Source organism: Micropterus dolomieu, linkage group LG03, assembly GCF_021292245.1.
Source record: "Micropterus dolomieu isolate WLL.071019.BEF.003 ecotype Adirondacks linkage group LG03, ASM2129224v1, whole genome shotgun sequence".
Lineage (NCBI taxonomy): Eukaryota > Metazoa > Chordata > Actinopteri > Centrarchiformes > Centrarchidae > Micropterus > Micropterus dolomieu.
The window spans coordinates 22,981,407-22,998,414 of record NC_060152.1 but is presented as its reverse complement, the minus strand read 5'-3'; the positions used below and the strand labels follow the sequence as shown (position 1 = coordinate 22,998,414).

The following is a 17,008-nucleotide window of genomic DNA, read 5'->3' as shown; positions in this document are numbered from 1 at the left end:
AATAATTTTCTTCAATTTTATACATAGCTTGTAAAAAGTGTTTGAGCCTTGAGCCAGTTGAAGGTACCGTACCACCTGCATCTCATTTTGTACCAAGAAAAACCGAGGAATTCACAGAATCCATCTCACGTTCTTTTCTGTTCCTTAGCATTAATAGTAACTATAGAAACCTCACATCCTGCGTGCAACTTGTACCTGAAGCATGTGAACAGACCCCCTCCCTTTTTTTATTATCCAGAAGATAAAGAGAAAAGCTTATTCAACACTCAAAAGTTTCAAATGGAACAAACTAATCTTTATATTAACAAGTTACATGTATAGTGGAGGTAAATGGAACTGTAGGTACATTTCCAGCTCGTGAACATGTCTTTCTCTATCTACATAGCAAGTCTGTGTGTGCTCATACGTCTTCAGCCTATGCATTATGAATTGTTCAGGACATGCATTAAAGTTTCATCTCCTTATTTGATTCAATGAAATGCAACCAGGTGAGGGAGCGCCTCCAGAAGATGGGTCCTTTTCAGCCCATGAACATCTTCCTGCGTCAGGAGATCGATCGGATGAAGAGGGTCATAGTTCTGGTCCGAAACACCCTGACGGACCTCAAGTTGGCCATCGATGGGACCATAATCATGAGCGAGAATCTGCGGGATGCCCTGGATTGCATGTATGATGCGCGCATTCCTGCACGCTGGAAGAAGGTTGGTTGAGAAAATTGCCTGGAATTAAAATACTTAGACTGAACTCACTGTGCCCGTAATGTGGCGTCACTCATAGTAATTTACTTGCAGACTTTCAAACACATCACAACAAAAGCAGATCAGCACTCCTCATCTCTTTGCCTCTGTCAGTATCACCTGCATTGACCATGTCGTCATCTTTTTAATTCTACTGAAAGCTTTTAATGTCCACTGCTTTCAATAAGGAATGCTAACAAGCCATTTTAGGGAGCCTTCAGGCACAATTTAATATCTCAAAGATCTTTTTATTACTATGCAGATATAGTTTCTCTGATGTTATTTGTTGTCAAGTAAATCAAAGGTTTGTTTCCAATAACATCGGATATGTCCTGCTAGCTAAAAGAAAGCTCGTTATCATCGTTCAGCCTCTAATTTCTTTATTAGGCCACACTGATGCTCCTAACTTACCTTTATTTATATAGCTACTTTACTTTAAAAAAATGTAGCAGACAAATCCATTTCTGTGATGAATGAATCTCTCAAACTTAGTTGACAAAATTGCTGGAATATTGAGAGAGGGGGAGCAAGAGGAAAACAACAAAGAAGAATGACTCGTCATGACTTTTCCTGTATCTCATAGCGGAATTGTTTGGTTGGCATTCAAGCCGAGCTCTCACAAACATTGCATCATTAGAATAATATAGACTCGAATGTCTTCCTGGCTGGGATCCAGAGTTTTTTCTACCTGCAGTGCTATCTTCTTTTGGCCCATTTGCCTCCACTCTGCTCTGCTTTGTTGTCTTTTTTTTATTCTACCATGCTGAATTCTTTCTTTTTCTCTTGCCACACTGTCTTCTCCTGTGATCCATTGGGATTTCAGTTTCCTGTGTTGCGTTGTAATGTTTTGTTCGTGTCGCTGTTTGTCTTTATTTTCCAGGCATCGTGGGCCTCCAGCACCCTGGGGTTTTGGTTCACAGAGTTGCTTGAGCGGAACCGGCAGTTCCAGGCTTGGATCTTTGAAGGGCGGCCCAACTGCTTCTGGATGACAGGCTTCTTCAACCCGCAGGGCTTCCTGACAGCCATGAGACAGGTACGCACGGCATCAGGCTACCCACCTACTTAACCACTGCGGGGGAGGGGACCAGATGGCACGCAGAGGGAGAAGCAGGCACACGGCCACATTGACACTCACACATGCATGTATACACACACACACACAGGAAAGCAAGCACAATCGCACTGCACACACTCTGTTTTCCAATTTATATTAATGTGGGGGGATTGAATACCACAGAGGAATGTTTAACCGTAATTCATCCAGATCTCAAGTCATGTCCATGATGTTAGGACTCATTGTTCTTATATATTATAAAATCCAAAAATGTATCTAGATTTATAGGGAGCATTAAAAAAGACATTGGATTACATAATATGCATCTCAGAGCAAGCACTCTTTAGTTAACAATTTATATGTTATAATATATTTATACTGTACTTTTTCTTTTAACTTGAGGCTCAGCTAGTGCATTTGCATTTCTCCCAGTTTTTCAATGTAAACATTTTCTGTCTTGTCCTTTGTGCCTTTTTTGCTGCAGGATAGACGACAACTTTTAAAATTCTGGTGAAACCAGTACCAGCGATCTGTTTCCTTTGAGATAACTCTCAGGTGGTTTTGGGGTTGGGGTTGGGGGGGTGGGGGAAGCAAAACAAAAAATGGGCCTTTGACATTGTGTTAAATATGACCTCTTATCTTATACAAAGAGGATGAGCTGATGTTTAATTTCCTACAACAGGCATCCAGTTAACTCAAGGACACAAACTTCATGAGTTTCATGAATGATTGGAATTCAATACAGATGTTCACACTTTAAATACTTTGTTTATACATTGAGGTCTTTTTATACAGTAACACTGAGATAGAGACGCCTTCTCTCTCTGACTGCCTTCTAATTTAATGCATTCCATTGCAGAAAATCCCAGTTGCCTGCTCAGTCAGAGAAAATATCATGGATGCAGATGTCTGTATTTTACTGAGCAGGGATTTGTTGGACGTCTGTGTTAGTTCCCAAATATAGCCATCATTTCCTCTCACTGAGCTTGTACAATATACTGCTTTCTCGGGAGAGATGCTGCAGCTTTTGTAGTGGCATCACAAACCGTATACAGGGTGCTTTGATTCTGTGTAAGCCTGAAATTCTTGGCATGTTTTTATAATCTGTCCTCTGTGCGTCTGTCCTTCGTATTTATCATTCTTTATCTGGTCAATTTTGCCAGATAAGATTTTTTTTTCTCCTTCAAAATGAGCATAAAATGACTGAGGGGATACACACACACATTTAATTTATTTAGTGTGCACTCTGCTCTCGCTCTTTTTGAGTTGTATTGGATTTATTTTCTTTCTGTTGGCATAGCATCTCACAAAACGACGACATCGGTGGAGTACACTTCTCTACTCTACTCAGTGCTTTTTTTTATTGTATTGTCTCTTTTACAGCCTTGTTATGAAAATAGATTTTTTTTGTGTGCAAAACAGATGCCAAATGTCAGCTCTGTCATGCATGCTAACTGCCTTGTCAAACTGCCCACATTGCTGCATAAACCTATGGATTTCTCCATGGATCTGCAGGAGATCACCCGGGCCAACAAGGGCTGGGCCCTGGACCGCATGGTGCTGTGCAACGAGGTGACCAGGTGGATGAAGGACGACGTCACCCAGCCCCCCGCAGAGGGGGTGTACGTCTACGGCCTGTACCTGGAGGGAGCCGGCTGGGACCGCCGCAGCTGCAAACTCATCGACTCCAAGCCCAAAGTCCTATTCGAGATGATGCCCGTGATCAGGATGTATGCTGAGAACAATGGTGAGCTTTACTGTGTGAGAGTGGATTTTGATGATGAGTCTGAATTGAAAACTCTACTCTGACAATGTAAAAGCTTTAATCCTGGCTCTTTTCTGTATCAGGATCAGTCTCTGTCTCTCCTCCTCAACATTTACATCCTACGCAATCACTCAGAATGGATAGACGTAACATTTAAATGTCAAGCAGACTAAGTGCTATTTATTTTGTCTGGGAATAGATTACCGGCAGTATGTGGCACAGTGTTTGTTCTGGATAAGACCAGACTATATTCAGGCAGGCAGCAGAGACGGGCCCCATTTGGATGCCTGCAAGCAAGGCTGCCTGGGAAATGAATTAATGATCCAATGATACGTGTAATGCGGTTTGTTTACACCATGTCCCCTCCCAGCTTTTCCCACAAGAAGCCTGCCTGCTGGGTGTCTGTGTTTGCGTGTGTGTCAGTTCAACACATGTGAGTCTTGAAAACTGCTCTACTTAATTGTGAGATTAATTTGATCCCTGTGTATATCATCGCTGAAGACTGACTCGACAATGGCTGCTTTTTTGCTTGTGAAAATTAGGGTTTTTATGCTGATGGGTGGGCTGTTGAAGAACACTCAAGTAGCGCTCCAGCATGTTGTCACTGACGGGCTGACAACAAACCAGCTACCAAGCTTACTGCTTAAAACCCAAAGACCCAGCACGTAAGGTGGTGCTGTGGGAGCAGTGGGACATAACCACCTGTTCTGCCAAGAGTTACTGATTGATTTGAGCAGGATTTTTTCGCTGTGTTAAACACAGCTGGGTCTCTCATTGGCATCTCCACACTGATTTAAATATTTCATTGACTTAAAATAATTTTATGTATAAAGATGTTTTAATTATGACTTTAACGAAGAGACAATTGTGCCAGCTGTTGCTGTTTTCTATTAGTTTTTATCAAAAATGAGTTGCTGTGTTAAGAGTTTCTTCTTTAGCAGTGTGCATGAAGTGACACTTTCCTGTGTTTCAGGTGCGAAGGATTCCCGCCTCTACTCCTGTCCAATCTACAAGAAGCCAGTTAGGACTGACATGAATTACATCGCAGCTGTAGCCCTGAAGACTTCCCTTCCTCCAGAATACTGGATCCTACGGGGTGTGGCACTCCTCTGTGACGTCAAATGATCGCTTCATGTTGAGAAACACTGACTGGTTATAAAAGAGGTGGTATTATGGTTTTTGGCTTTTCCCCTCTCCTTTATTGAGTTATATATCTTTTTTGTGCATGTACTAGGTTAGTAAAGTGAAAAAGCTCAAAGTCCACCCCAAAGGGAGTTGCCATCTCGCACAGAAAACACTGCTTGAAAACAGCTCGTTTGTAGTCCAGCCTTTACTTCCCTTTCTTTTGACGTCACAATGAAAATACGTGTCATAATGCTCGTCCGACATGCCCTCAAAAACACCGAGCTGCAGCACACCTCTCCTCTCCCTTCCAAACACTAGCTACCCTCCAAGGAGTCAATGGACATGAAGTTGTTACTGTGATGTAGAGACAGAGCTCAGTTAAAACTTTATGGATGAAAGATACTTTTGTTACAGATTAATAACTGACCACTCTGAAACTCTTTCTCCAGTCCAAATTGCCAACCTGGTCAGCAACATGTAGCCTACAGCTGAATCGAAGCTGTTTACCGTCTTTTCGCTGACCCGCCTTTCTCTGCTTCCGATTGGCAGGTCAGCGAAAGGCCGGTAATACCGGCCTTTCGCTGACCTGCCCTTCTCTGCTTCTGAGCTAGTAGTCCTTAACTAGGAACTGCGTGTGTGCAACTCCCAACAAAGATCATTTAGAGACAAGATCTATCACTCCATAGCTAAAACAAAGCCTTCAACACAGGGTGAAAAGAAGAATACAGCAATGTGCAGTATGACAATAAATATGGTGTTTTTTGAAAATGAAACCATGTAAACCTGTTCTGATACAACGCCTAAATAGGCTTTTGAACCTGAAAATGAGCATAATACCACCTCTTTAACTTCCCATCAGTCCTGTGCCCAATGTCCTAGAGCATGCAGGGTAAACATCTGTTACCATGGCTACCACTATGTTGTTTTTTTAAGACTCAGCTGTGTACTTACTTTTGTTTCTATTACAAAGTAGGAAGATGTGACAGAGTAGGGGGGCCAGTGCTGAAACATGCAGTTCATGTTACTGTGCAGATAATGTCAGGAGCTGAGGTCAAATAATGTTTTTAGTCCAGTCAACACAAGGTCAAACATCATGTCAGTGTTGTCCGTTTTACTTTTGGTCAAAGGAGACAAAGACAGCTGTAGTGTAATAACTGAAGTTCAGCTATAAATGTCTGAATTCCTCATCTTGTGTAATTTCTGTATTATTAGAGTTTGGTCTTCTGCTAGCTGTGTTTGACATGTAATACGTACCATAACAGAAACTATTTTTAGATCACAACGAAGATGATAGTCAGGTTTTCTTTTTTTTTTCTCCTTACAATTATGTCAAATATGCAAAGGAATTATCTTTTTATTCACCATATTGAGTGTACTTACCCTGGTTGTCTCTATTCCTACTTTTCAAAACTGAAATGTTTGCCTCTTAAAATGGAAACAGCAGTGTGAAACTGTGCTGCTTCACTGAATGATTCAACTTTGGCCCAGATAAGTCTAGACATATTATATCTGTCCATCTGCTCACCAGGAGCATTGCCCAATGTCAAGTATGTACCATGTTCCTAAAGACAAAATCATATTGAACCAGAGTGGACTGATTCTAGATTATGGGAGCCACATATTTGATTGATCAATCCAGTGTGCAGGGATATTTTCCCCATCCTGTGCACTTCACAGGACACCCCTGTCATGTGTTATATTTTTTTTTAAAGAACCAGGGCCAATAATAGCACTCAATAGAACTGAAATACATAGAAATTTTAATGAAGTTTTTACAAAAAACAAAGGCATCATCAAAACATCAAAACACTTTTTTGGTAGTATTTTCTTTTGTTACAAAACCACCGTACCATTTGCACTCTTAAGCTACCCTGTACACAGATCAGGCTTGGGTTTCCCAAATTATAATCTTGACACTAAAATCATCTTTATCCCTTTGTTATCCAGTAGTTTGACTAACGGCTCTGATCCTTTCAACCTTGTCTGAACAGCAACCGACACCTGATTTTCCATTTTCAGCAGGCATCGACAAATCTGACCTATGGCATAAAGACTAATATTGTTATTTTTGTGTAAACAGTCAATGAAGACAAGATAATTTAAGTGCAAAGACAGCTGTGGTGAAACTTGGCCCTGCATGAATATCACAATATATTCATAGATTATTTTTTTATGCTTTTTCCTTGTATGGGCCATCTGTAAAATACATCCAAGACTTCTTGCTTCTGCAAGGTTGAAGAGTTATATACACGTATGTATGTCTCCTTGTTGGCTGCCTGTTTTTACACAGGACCAGCTTCTCCTTTGCAACAGTGGTCATGCACTTTTCCTTAGTAACATCTGTCCTTAGATTTCATTCTGATATCAGATGTTCCTTCTGATGCCTTTTGTATCACTTTTATTTAAGTCGGGGACACGCAAACTTCCTTATATCCATAACACCAGCATGTCTTTAATAAATTACCATTGTTCACTCTCAAGAGGCCTTGATGTTTTTGTTTCCACTCTTGGTTTCCCTTCTTTTCACTGTACAGTACATCGTTTGAAATCCAAAATGTACTGTCACATGAACAGAACATAGATTCTGTTTTCGGTGTACCTGGCTGTAAAAGAGTATTTTACGGCAAAGAGACTGCTAAGGGCCTCCAAGAACTGAGTCAGAATATTAATTTAGACCATTTCAGATTCTCCACTGTGGCTTTTCTAAATCCAACATTCTTATGACATTATATTTCTGGGGTTATTGCCTACTTGCTGTACATGCTACACTTACAGTTACATAAGTGACAAAATGTATATTACAGCTGTGGCATAGGTAACTTGCAATGCAACATTAAAATCAGATTTTTATCTACCTCACAGCGCAGATCTGATTCCTTCGTGCCTCACACTTTGTTTCGGTTACAACAGCATTGAGGACATCTGTTCTTTGTGCCTGTCTAAAGTCCAGCATTATCTGAGCCAATCTTACGGCATTACATTCCCTTGGGACAGTGAGCGGGTCATCTCTGTGTGAACAAAGTAAGTCTTGAGCTCTCCTTTGCCCTTGACGTTGATGATGCCTCTACAAGAGCACATGTAGCCCAGGGTCAGAAGGATGCGACTCGTCTCCTCCGTCACCTACAGGGAGAACCAGATGGGTAACGTCCATTTTGCTTATCTCACACGATTGAATTAAATTCCTGCTGGCAAACATACTCAGCTCTTCAAATGAATACATTTAAGAGCTGAGGAAAATTCTCAAGTAACAAGTTCTTGTATACTTGGCATGCTGCTCAGCATCACCAGAACTCTTTTGCATTTTAGCAGACAAAATCAAGATTTAAGTTGGATTTGAAGTATGTGTCTAAACCCTAAACTTTACATTAATTTCACACAAGATTGCAAAAATATGTGTCCCACAGCTTCTGCATTAAATTCAATTTGTATATTGAAAACTGAAAAATGACAGAGCAGCCTACTGCAGTTTCCAGAGAACGAAGTAGTACTTCTGGGATTTAAAATTAGGAAACATCAGTAAAATCAACATAGGATGGGAAATAGCTGTGCACTACCTCAGAACTGCAATTGAAAGCAGTTTGCTCTATCAAATGTGTACAGGCTTTGAAGTATAATACAGTCCTCTGAAGACTGAATGAGACCCACAGCCACATGCAGGTGAAAAACCATTACGTCTTATCAGCGCTCAGGTGGGGTGCGATGATAAGATTTAAAGGAGTCACATGACGTTGAGACTGCTACCACAAACAGCATGAGTAGAGGGGATGAGTAGTTTTATCTTTACAACGTCTACATACAAAATGGATCAGTGCTTCTGCTGCTTTGAAACGGTCAACTTGAAACACAATGTGATGTTGGGCATATACAAAGAATGAGAGGTTTATTCTTGAATGCATCACAGAAGATGGTCATGGCTGGAGTTATTCTGTATTATTTTTAGCCAATGCTGTGAAAAAAAACAACATTTTCATAGGATGTGTTGACATGCAGAATATCACTGGACATATCCCTTAATTACCTGTATTTTTCCTAGGACTCCAGTGCTGTCCATTCGGCTGGCTACATTCACTGTGTTCCCCCAGATATCATATTGTGGTTTTTGGGCTCCAATGACTCCAGCAATCACTGGACCATGGTTGATACCTGACAAAGGACGCGAAACAATCAGTGAACATTTCAGCTGTATATGTACAGGTTGTACTCAGTAACTACATGGTCACATTTATGTTTTTTGATCTGAATGGGAAATTACAGAACACAGGACACATGTTAAGAGACTTTTTAAAAAAAGAAAATAAGGTAGCTACATCAGGAAACAGCAAGCACTAAAAATGTCTTGTTTTTGATTTCTGATGTCACACTTGAACAATGTTGTTGGAAATGTATAAAACAAATCAATTTGACACAACTGATTAATTGTTGAGTGCAGCCTGAGAGCAGCTCCAAAACGGTAAGAGTAAGAGACCTGCTGCTTTCAGAATAAACAAAAAAGGTTTTCACAAGATTTCATCAGAACATGAGATAAGTGGGGAAAACTAAATGTAGCTGAACTCTTATTCCCAACATTCTCAGCACCTCTGCTGAGCAGGCTCTGGAGCTTTTTACAGCACTGAGATGATCTCTATTCACTTTGGCTTCTGAGTCAATCTACACAAGTGCGTAGGCAGCAAACACAGGCGCACGGCCAGAGGTTTGGGCCGGTCCCAGTGGGTGGAGTCTTGTGTCTCTCTCTGATGGTAGTGTTTTAGGCCTATCTGGAAGCAGCAGGGATGTACAGTCACACACTGCTGAGTTAATGGAGCATCCCATGCTGTGATCTTCAAAGACAGGTTGAAGGTATCGAACTGTGACTCCAACCACACGCAGAGAGCTGGGACTTGCCCGCCTGCTTTCCTCCTCTATTCTCCCTCTGCTCTTTAATCCCTCTCTGCTGCCATGTTGCCATGACTATACCTATGTCTTGCTGCGAACAGCAGTTTATTTGGTTATTACTTAAACATGTACGAATCTCTCTCTGTTTCTATCAAGATAATTACATTACCCCCACAGCATAATGGTGCTCTAAAATAGAAATAAATGTTATGCATAAAGGCTACAAGTCCGTAAACAACTTATCAACGGAGCATACAAAAAAGTAAACCGCGTTCTATTTTGAGGGAGTGATTCAAAGCAGCATAATAATAAGACATGGTCTCTGCCAATACAATATCAAGTCTGTAAGAGTTGCCACTCTCATCCAACAGCAGGGATATTGTCGCGCTCTCATATTTCATCTAATTCATCTGCTGCATTTTGATGTCGGACAAAGTCGCTTCCCTGCTGCTGAATTCTATTATATTTAAAGCACTTCACATTTTCCATGCTCACTATGTACTGAGCATCTTGCGGATGATGATGATGAATTCACGCTGCAGTCACTTTTTGAAAATGTTATGGTACAACAGGCAAAATGCAGTTAAAGTGTGGGTAAGATGTTATTTGGAAAAGATGTTGAACTCACTCTCACGGCACTTTTAAATGTCGCTTTCATGTGTAACTCACCAACTCTGAGTTTGAAGTCATTGAAGGAGTGTTTGTTGATAACATCCAGCTTCCCCACCAAGGCAAATGCAAACTCTAACATGGTCCCTATGTGCATGTACTGCCTGTCATGCTCCTGCGTAAAACAGTGAGGAACAGAACCAGTAACACATTCACTTCTAGTTAAATGTGATTTTGCTGCAGTCGCACAAAGTTCTGAGAGGTGACGTCAAAGACTTGGGGAATTAGATATGTTTGAAAATAACAAAAAGTATGTGTGATTTTAGTGTGTGTGTGTGTGTGTGTGTGTGTGTGTGTGTGTGATAGAGAGAGTGAGATGAGCCTACCTGTGATGTGTACTCAGGCCCAGGTGATGCATTCAGTCCAGTGGCAGCCATGTAAGTGCTGCCAATGGTCTTGATCTTTTCCACACCGCTGAATTTAGGCTTGGACAGCAGCTGCACACACAAATGCAATCACAGTCCACACAACAGTTAAAACAAATGATAAGCTTATAGAGGATGTACATGCAGGCATGTGCATATATGTACAAAATATTCTTTATGCAGTTCCCCCCTGTCTGCCTGCCACTGAAAACCTCACAGAAAATTCAGATAGCATTACAAGAGGTTGTAGCTTGCACATGAGATGCATAATTCAGTGTCCGATCATATAGTGCTAGAAAATCACTGAAACCTGCTGGAGGAGATACACCCTGCTTTGTGTCTAGCATTCACGGTCCATGCGTATGATGCTGTGAAGTTTGGGAGGCTTATTTACCTCATCAAAATCAGCAATGATCTCGTTGAGGAGCCTGAGGCACTCTAATCCTTCTTTGTTGACGTCAGATTCGGTGTAGAACTCTTTAAAGTCTGGGATGGAGGCGAACATGACACACACCAGGTCATAGGACTGGTGATACAGATCCTGTATGACAAAAAGCAGCGGACAAAAGACAGACATTTAGCTTGCACAGCTGAAAAACAGTGGTCTAAAACTGATAAACCACAGACTTAATATGGATGAAATGCAGATGAAACAATTCTGATGTATTATTTCAAGCTAAGCACGATGAAATAAATCTCTGATTTGAATCGTGAGTGTGTTTAAGCTAAAAAATTACTTGACAGCATTCTCAGACTTCAGTGGGAAAACGGAAGCAGGCAAAACAAGTGATAAACCATACAAATGGCAGTGAATCTAAAATCCATTACACCAGCAACTTGCTCCTGAATCCTGTTCAAGTGCAGGAATAGAGTAGTCGAGTAGAGACTCTTCATTCAGATTTTTTTTTTGTAGCAAATGCAGTATCCCCCATTTTAAACTACCATGACCTCCAGGATGCCACGTCCTCTAAACTTTCTAAGATGTAAAACTTTACTTTTCACAGTTCGCACTGTGAGAAGCACTCAGGGGATATAACAGGATTCAGAATGATAAATGAGGAAAATCTCACAGGCAAGTCAGTAAATTCATCTAGTCAGTGTCTCCCAATGTTTTGTCATCACTGTAAGTAATTAATCATTCCTATACTACATTACAGGAGCCAGTTCCATTTTAAAAGTTTTCATTTTGAACAAAGCACTACCTGAAATTTCAAACTCTCTCCAAAAAAAACAATTACCAAAATCAAAGTACTTTCCATTCACCACCAAGCTTTTTTTAATGTACTTTTAGAACCTCATCTCTCTACTGTACATTCTGGGTTTGGATACTTAACATTTCCTGCATAAACTCTTCCATTAAACTGATTGGCTAAAGCCCAACTAAAATATCCAATGTATGTCTTATAATATTAATACCCATTCTGATTTTTAAGTAGATCAAAAAAATCAACATAATTAGTAGCAAATAAATAAAACATGTACATAATTCAGATCTATTGTATTGACTTGAAACATGGATTATCTTTGAGGTAAGCTGCTTTTGCAATGCCTCATCAGAGCTAATGAATTAATGTAATGGATTTTGCCATTTAGCCAGTGGCACTGCAAGACCTCTGTGAAACCACAATGCATCAGTCCTACAGCCGTTTGTCAAAACAGAACTTACATCATCCTTCATATCCCTAAGAAGAGAGGACATAATAAATGCCTACCTCATTCTTCCAGTTGCGCGCCAGGAAATGTTCTGCAACGTGCGCCGGCAGGACATTCTCCAACAAAACCCGGTTGAGGTTCTCCATCGTTTCAATCTCCTCGCACTCCTTCTTGAACTTGTTCTTCCACAGAAAGTCTAACCTACAGTAATATTCATTCTGTTACAAGAGGACACAGAGGTGAAGAGACTGAAGGTACAGCTGTACTGCTTGCTTCCATCAAGTCACAGAGAAAAATAGACACAATAGAAGTGTGGACTTCACCAAGGATTAAAGAAAATGTGACGTTGAAAAGAACGAGATACACCTTTGTTCCACATGCACCTTCCATCAAGAAAGACAGAAATACAGTGATGGACGCGGCCTTGGTTAAATCACAAATGAATAGCTATAAAAACATGATTACCCGCATTATATTAACTAGACTTTTCGAAGAACACAGCGCTAGGAAATCCTAGGGCTGAAAGATTTGGGGAAAAAGTTTTCAGCCCGATTTTGTGATTATGATTTGATTTTTTTTAATTGTAAAAGTTTTGCTAAAGTTCAATATTCACTGCCAGTCTATTTTTGACTGAAGCCGCGTCAAGCAGCACAGAGCAGATGAACTAGGCATAAAAAATCCAGTCAATTTTTTAAATAAAACACCTTTTGCTCATTCCCGATCATACATCAACAGTTAAAACAGACAAAAAAAAAAAGAAACGTTTTACTACGTAGCTACTTAACCATGGTAGAAGCACAAAAAACAAGGACAACTGAACAAATAAGCAAAATCTGAACAAGTCCGCAAAATCAGACAGGCAAAACGCTCTTATTCTGAAATGCTCCATGTGGATAAGTAACGTTAGCCTGCAGAGAGCGGAACGGGCTCACAGAGAGCTGTTGTCCGTAGTTGAAGCACACAAAATGACAAATTAACAACACGTCAACAACGTAGGGCAGGCTAAACGCTCCGCTGCTGAAACACTTCCGTGTGAGTTGACGCTAGACAAAACCGCGGTACAGCTGTGTCAGTTCGGCTGGCGCCATTATCCCACGTTTTCCTCTAGTTTCGTTTGTTGTAAAATGTACACGCCCTGTGCCAGCTCTGATTGGTGAGTAGGACCCATAGGAGAAGCATTGCGCTTGTGATTGGCGAGCAGGGTTGTCATACAAGGACGAAACGGAATGAATTTGTAACTGCACCAGTGATTAAAACAGGTCAGATGCGCTGTATAATTAAGCTACATTTTAATCGGCGTCTTCATGATTAGCTAATCGCGTTCTTTCAAATCGCAGTTTCGATTTGAAAACGATTAATTGTTCAGCCCTAGGCAATCCAGAGAAAATGCTTCAGGGAAGGTAAGGAATGAGTTTCTTCAGTGAGAATATTGTGGGTACAATTTGTAACATTATTCTTGTACAGCCTTCTATGATTTCCCTAGTAATATCCATCATCAACTCCTCACTGTGCACTGGTACGGTTCCACTCTGTCTGAAAGCTGCCATAATCGAACCAACACTGAAAAACCCTGGTTTAGACTGCAATGATCACAACAACTACAGGCCAATTTCCACCTTACCATTCATATTGAAAAATCTGGAAAGGGTTGTTGCATCTCAACTACAGACCTACTTCAGTAAAAACAATCTCTTGGAAAAATTCCAGTCTGGCTTCAGACCCAGACACAGCACAGAAACTGCCCCGACTAAGATCACCAACGAGCTCCTCCGTGCAGCAGATTCCGTTCTACTCTCCATTCTCATCCTCCTGGACCTCACAGCATCTTTTGACACCGTATCACTTCTCATCCTCATGGACCGCCTGGCAAATATAGGAATTGGGGGCACTGTCCATGAATGGTTTGCTTCCTACCTCTCAGGAAGGTCACATACAAATCCAAAACTACAGATAAGAAACCTCTGATCCACAATGGAGTACCGCAGGGTTCAGTGCTAGAACCACTATTATTTATCATCTACCTCCTCCCTCTTGGCAACATCTTCCGGCACTACAACATCTATTTTCACTGTTATGCTGACGTTACACAGCTCTATCTGTCTACAAACCCCAGCTCCACACTCCCCTCCAGTACACTCACTGCCTGTCTACATGACATTCAGACATGGATGACAATAAATTACCTACATCTCAACAATAGTAAGGCTGAGCTACTGCTCATTGGTTCAAAACCTACTCTGTCAAAAACCAACACCAGCTCACTCCCTATTATATGGAACCGCCATACCTGTCTCCACACAGGTTAAGAGCCTCGGTGTAATATTGGACAGTACCCTCTCTTACTCCAGCCATATCAATAACGTATGCCTTTTTCCACTTACGAAACATCTCCAGACTACACTCTACTCTAACTCAACACTCAACGGAAGTCCTAGTAAATGCCTTGGTCACATCACGAATTGATTACTGCAATGCAATTTTAGCAGGCATTCCTAACAAACTCATTCATCGACTGCAACTCATCCAAAATGCTGCAGCAAGGATCATAACACGCTCCAAGTCCACAGAACATATCACTCCTCTGCTGATTCAACTACACTGGCTCCCTGTATCACAAAGGATAAACTTTAAAATACTGTTACTAACATTCAAAGCCCTCCACAATCTTCTACCTATCTCACTGACCTCATTCAGACCTACACTCCATCTCGTTCCCTGAGGTCTTCCACAGCAAGTCTTTTGACACTACCAACCATCAACCTCAGTACAATGGGTCAAGTCAAGTCAAGTTTATTTATAAAGCACATTTAAAAACAACCAGAGTTGACCAAAGTGCTGGACAAGTTATACAGAAGAAGACATAAAAAATAAAACCAGATAAATTAAAACAGGCCAAACAATTAATGACATACAGCAATAAGATATAGGGCCTTCTCCTATGCTTCACCCAAACTCTGGAACTCTCTCCCCACACACATCCATACAATGGACTCTATTACACGTTACAACGTTAAAACTGCGCTCAAAACTCATCTTTTTAAACTAGCATACTCACTGCAATAATGTACAACACTGATTCCCATTTTGACCATTGATGTTTTAAATTTTATTTTTCCTGTCGTTTTTTTTCTATTTTTATGGTGCTATGTACTTTTGCGTCTTGTTGTAAAGTGCCATGAAAGGCGCCATCAAATAAAATTTATTATTATTATTTCCTTTTCCTCCAGATTATGTGAAGCGCTCACAGCTCAGGTGCTCTATGATGATGACTCTTATCAAATCAGTTCGTCATGCGCTGCTCAGGAACAGGCTTAAATAAAGATGCATCAACCAAAGGAGAAACATGTCTGTAAGATGATCTGATGGAAGAATGATCAAGCAGAGACAGTGTTATGATTTGATATTAGAAATACAATTACTTGCTACAGTCAGAGACAGAGAGAGGGGGAGGGTGGCACAAAGACAAAGTGTGTGTGAGACTGAGCAGATATTAATAAATGGCATCTGTTATTTTTTGCTGTACGGACAGTTGCACCTGGCGCCTTTTCATTGAGCTGGGGGACATTAGCAATTTGTCTTCTGCAAATATCCACTCAAACTCAGTCTACTTAATATTCATCCCTAGATTTGTGGCTCGATATCAAAATCCAGCAGCACTTACTTGAGGAAGCATATTACAAGTTCCCAACGGGGATTTATAGTGTCTCAACAGTTGTGCAAAATAACCCTTTTATATCTATTTAAATCACACAAAATAATGCATACAGCACACACAATTTACTGTTTGTCCACACTTGGAATGCCCAATTATTTTATTAGTATGAGTTTAGCGGTGGCATAACTGGTGGTGCTTTTGTTTACACCTGCATATCCACTCATGTAGTCAGTATGCTTTTTCAGATCAGTCCCTCACAGAGGGAAAAACAGTGTGCAGCAACCATGCTGTTATTTCAGTCCAGAGTAGAGCCCAGGGGATCAGCTGCATCCCATTTAATGATAAGCTCTGATATAAAACAGTGTTCTGAAAAATAGTGTATAAAATAGTGTTCTGCCCATGTCTCCTCTCACTGACAGAGAGAGGATGGACCCTTCAAGGCTATTCTAAACCATACAACTAAAGTATGTATGCACAGAGTCACACATTGCATGCACTATATTGCCTACATGTACTGTGTTATCTACTGTATACCATTAGCTTAGAGTAAAAATGTGCACATCTGTGTAATGAAAACGTACAGAGTGTGACGCTGCGTTGATTAATGTTACTTTAAATACATGCAGTTGATTTTGCTAGCTAAGACTGTACTGTAGCTCCTGAGCACAGTGGTGCCCCAGTTCTGATTCACTCCCAAGCACACTAAGTACCCTGCAGTGTAGCATAACCCCAAAATAGCCGGACTAAGAAGCACACAACTCTCCACAACGGCCAGTATCTGGTCCCTGCAGCTCCTTGCTCGTACAGCTCAAAAGGCCACGTGAGTAGTTTCAGACTTGGTGCATGTAAATCATTGCCCAGAGTGGCTGAAGGGAGGCCAGACAAACTGGTCTCATGATGCCTCTCTTGCACAGCTGCAGAAAAAGCTTGCATTCTCTACTGTCTTTTTCACCTGTGCAAGAGTCCATCTAGAAGCCCTCCCCCTGTTCTGAGGCAATAAAGGTAGATAGAAAGATATCAATAAAGCACTATCAGGAGTCAAATTTTGTCTGTATCTAAATCTAGATCTAGTTGCAGAAAAGAAACATACATGGTGAGGACCCCAATGACCCG

At 40.9% G+C, this 17,008-nt stretch overlaps 2 protein-coding genes across 9 annotated transcripts in view; one reads left to right on the top strand and one right to left on the bottom strand.

Moving 5' to 3' along the window:
• Window positions 1-4,734, top strand: part of dnah5 (dynein, axonemal, heavy chain 5) — a 154,113-nt gene extending 149,379 nt beyond the window's left edge. The window contains exons 85-88 of the mRNA XM_046043902.1: window positions 489-701; window positions 1,618-1,770; window positions 3,307-3,538; window positions 4,530-4,734. Coding sequence (XP_045899858.1) covers window positions 489-701; window positions 1,618-1,770; window positions 3,307-3,538; window positions 4,530-4,681 — 750 coding nt within the window. The 3' untranslated portion in view covers window positions 4,682-4,734. The remainder of the gene's footprint in view (window positions 1-488; window positions 702-1,617; window positions 1,771-3,306; window positions 3,539-4,529) is intronic.
• A 1,690-nt stretch (window positions 4,735-6,424) lies between these two features.
• The window catches only part of adcy2a (adenylate cyclase 2a), a 72,700-nt gene continuing 62,116 nt past the window's right edge, over window positions 6,425-17,008 (bottom strand). For all 8 annotated transcript variants that reach the window (XM_046045272.1, XM_046045265.1, XM_046045270.1 and 5 more), the window contains 6 exons: window positions 12,300-12,458; window positions 10,982-11,128; window positions 10,549-10,659; window positions 10,223-10,337; window positions 8,700-8,824; window positions 6,425-7,801 (listed from right to left, as the gene is read on the bottom strand). In XM_046045272.1, the coding sequence (XP_045901228.1) occupies window positions 7,649-7,801; window positions 8,700-8,824; window positions 10,223-10,337; window positions 10,549-10,659; window positions 10,982-11,128; window positions 12,300-12,458 (810 nt within the window). In that variant the 3' untranslated portion in view covers window positions 6,425-7,648. The remainder of the gene's footprint in view (window positions 7,802-8,699; window positions 8,825-10,222; window positions 10,338-10,548; window positions 10,660-10,981; window positions 11,129-12,299; window positions 12,459-17,008) is intronic.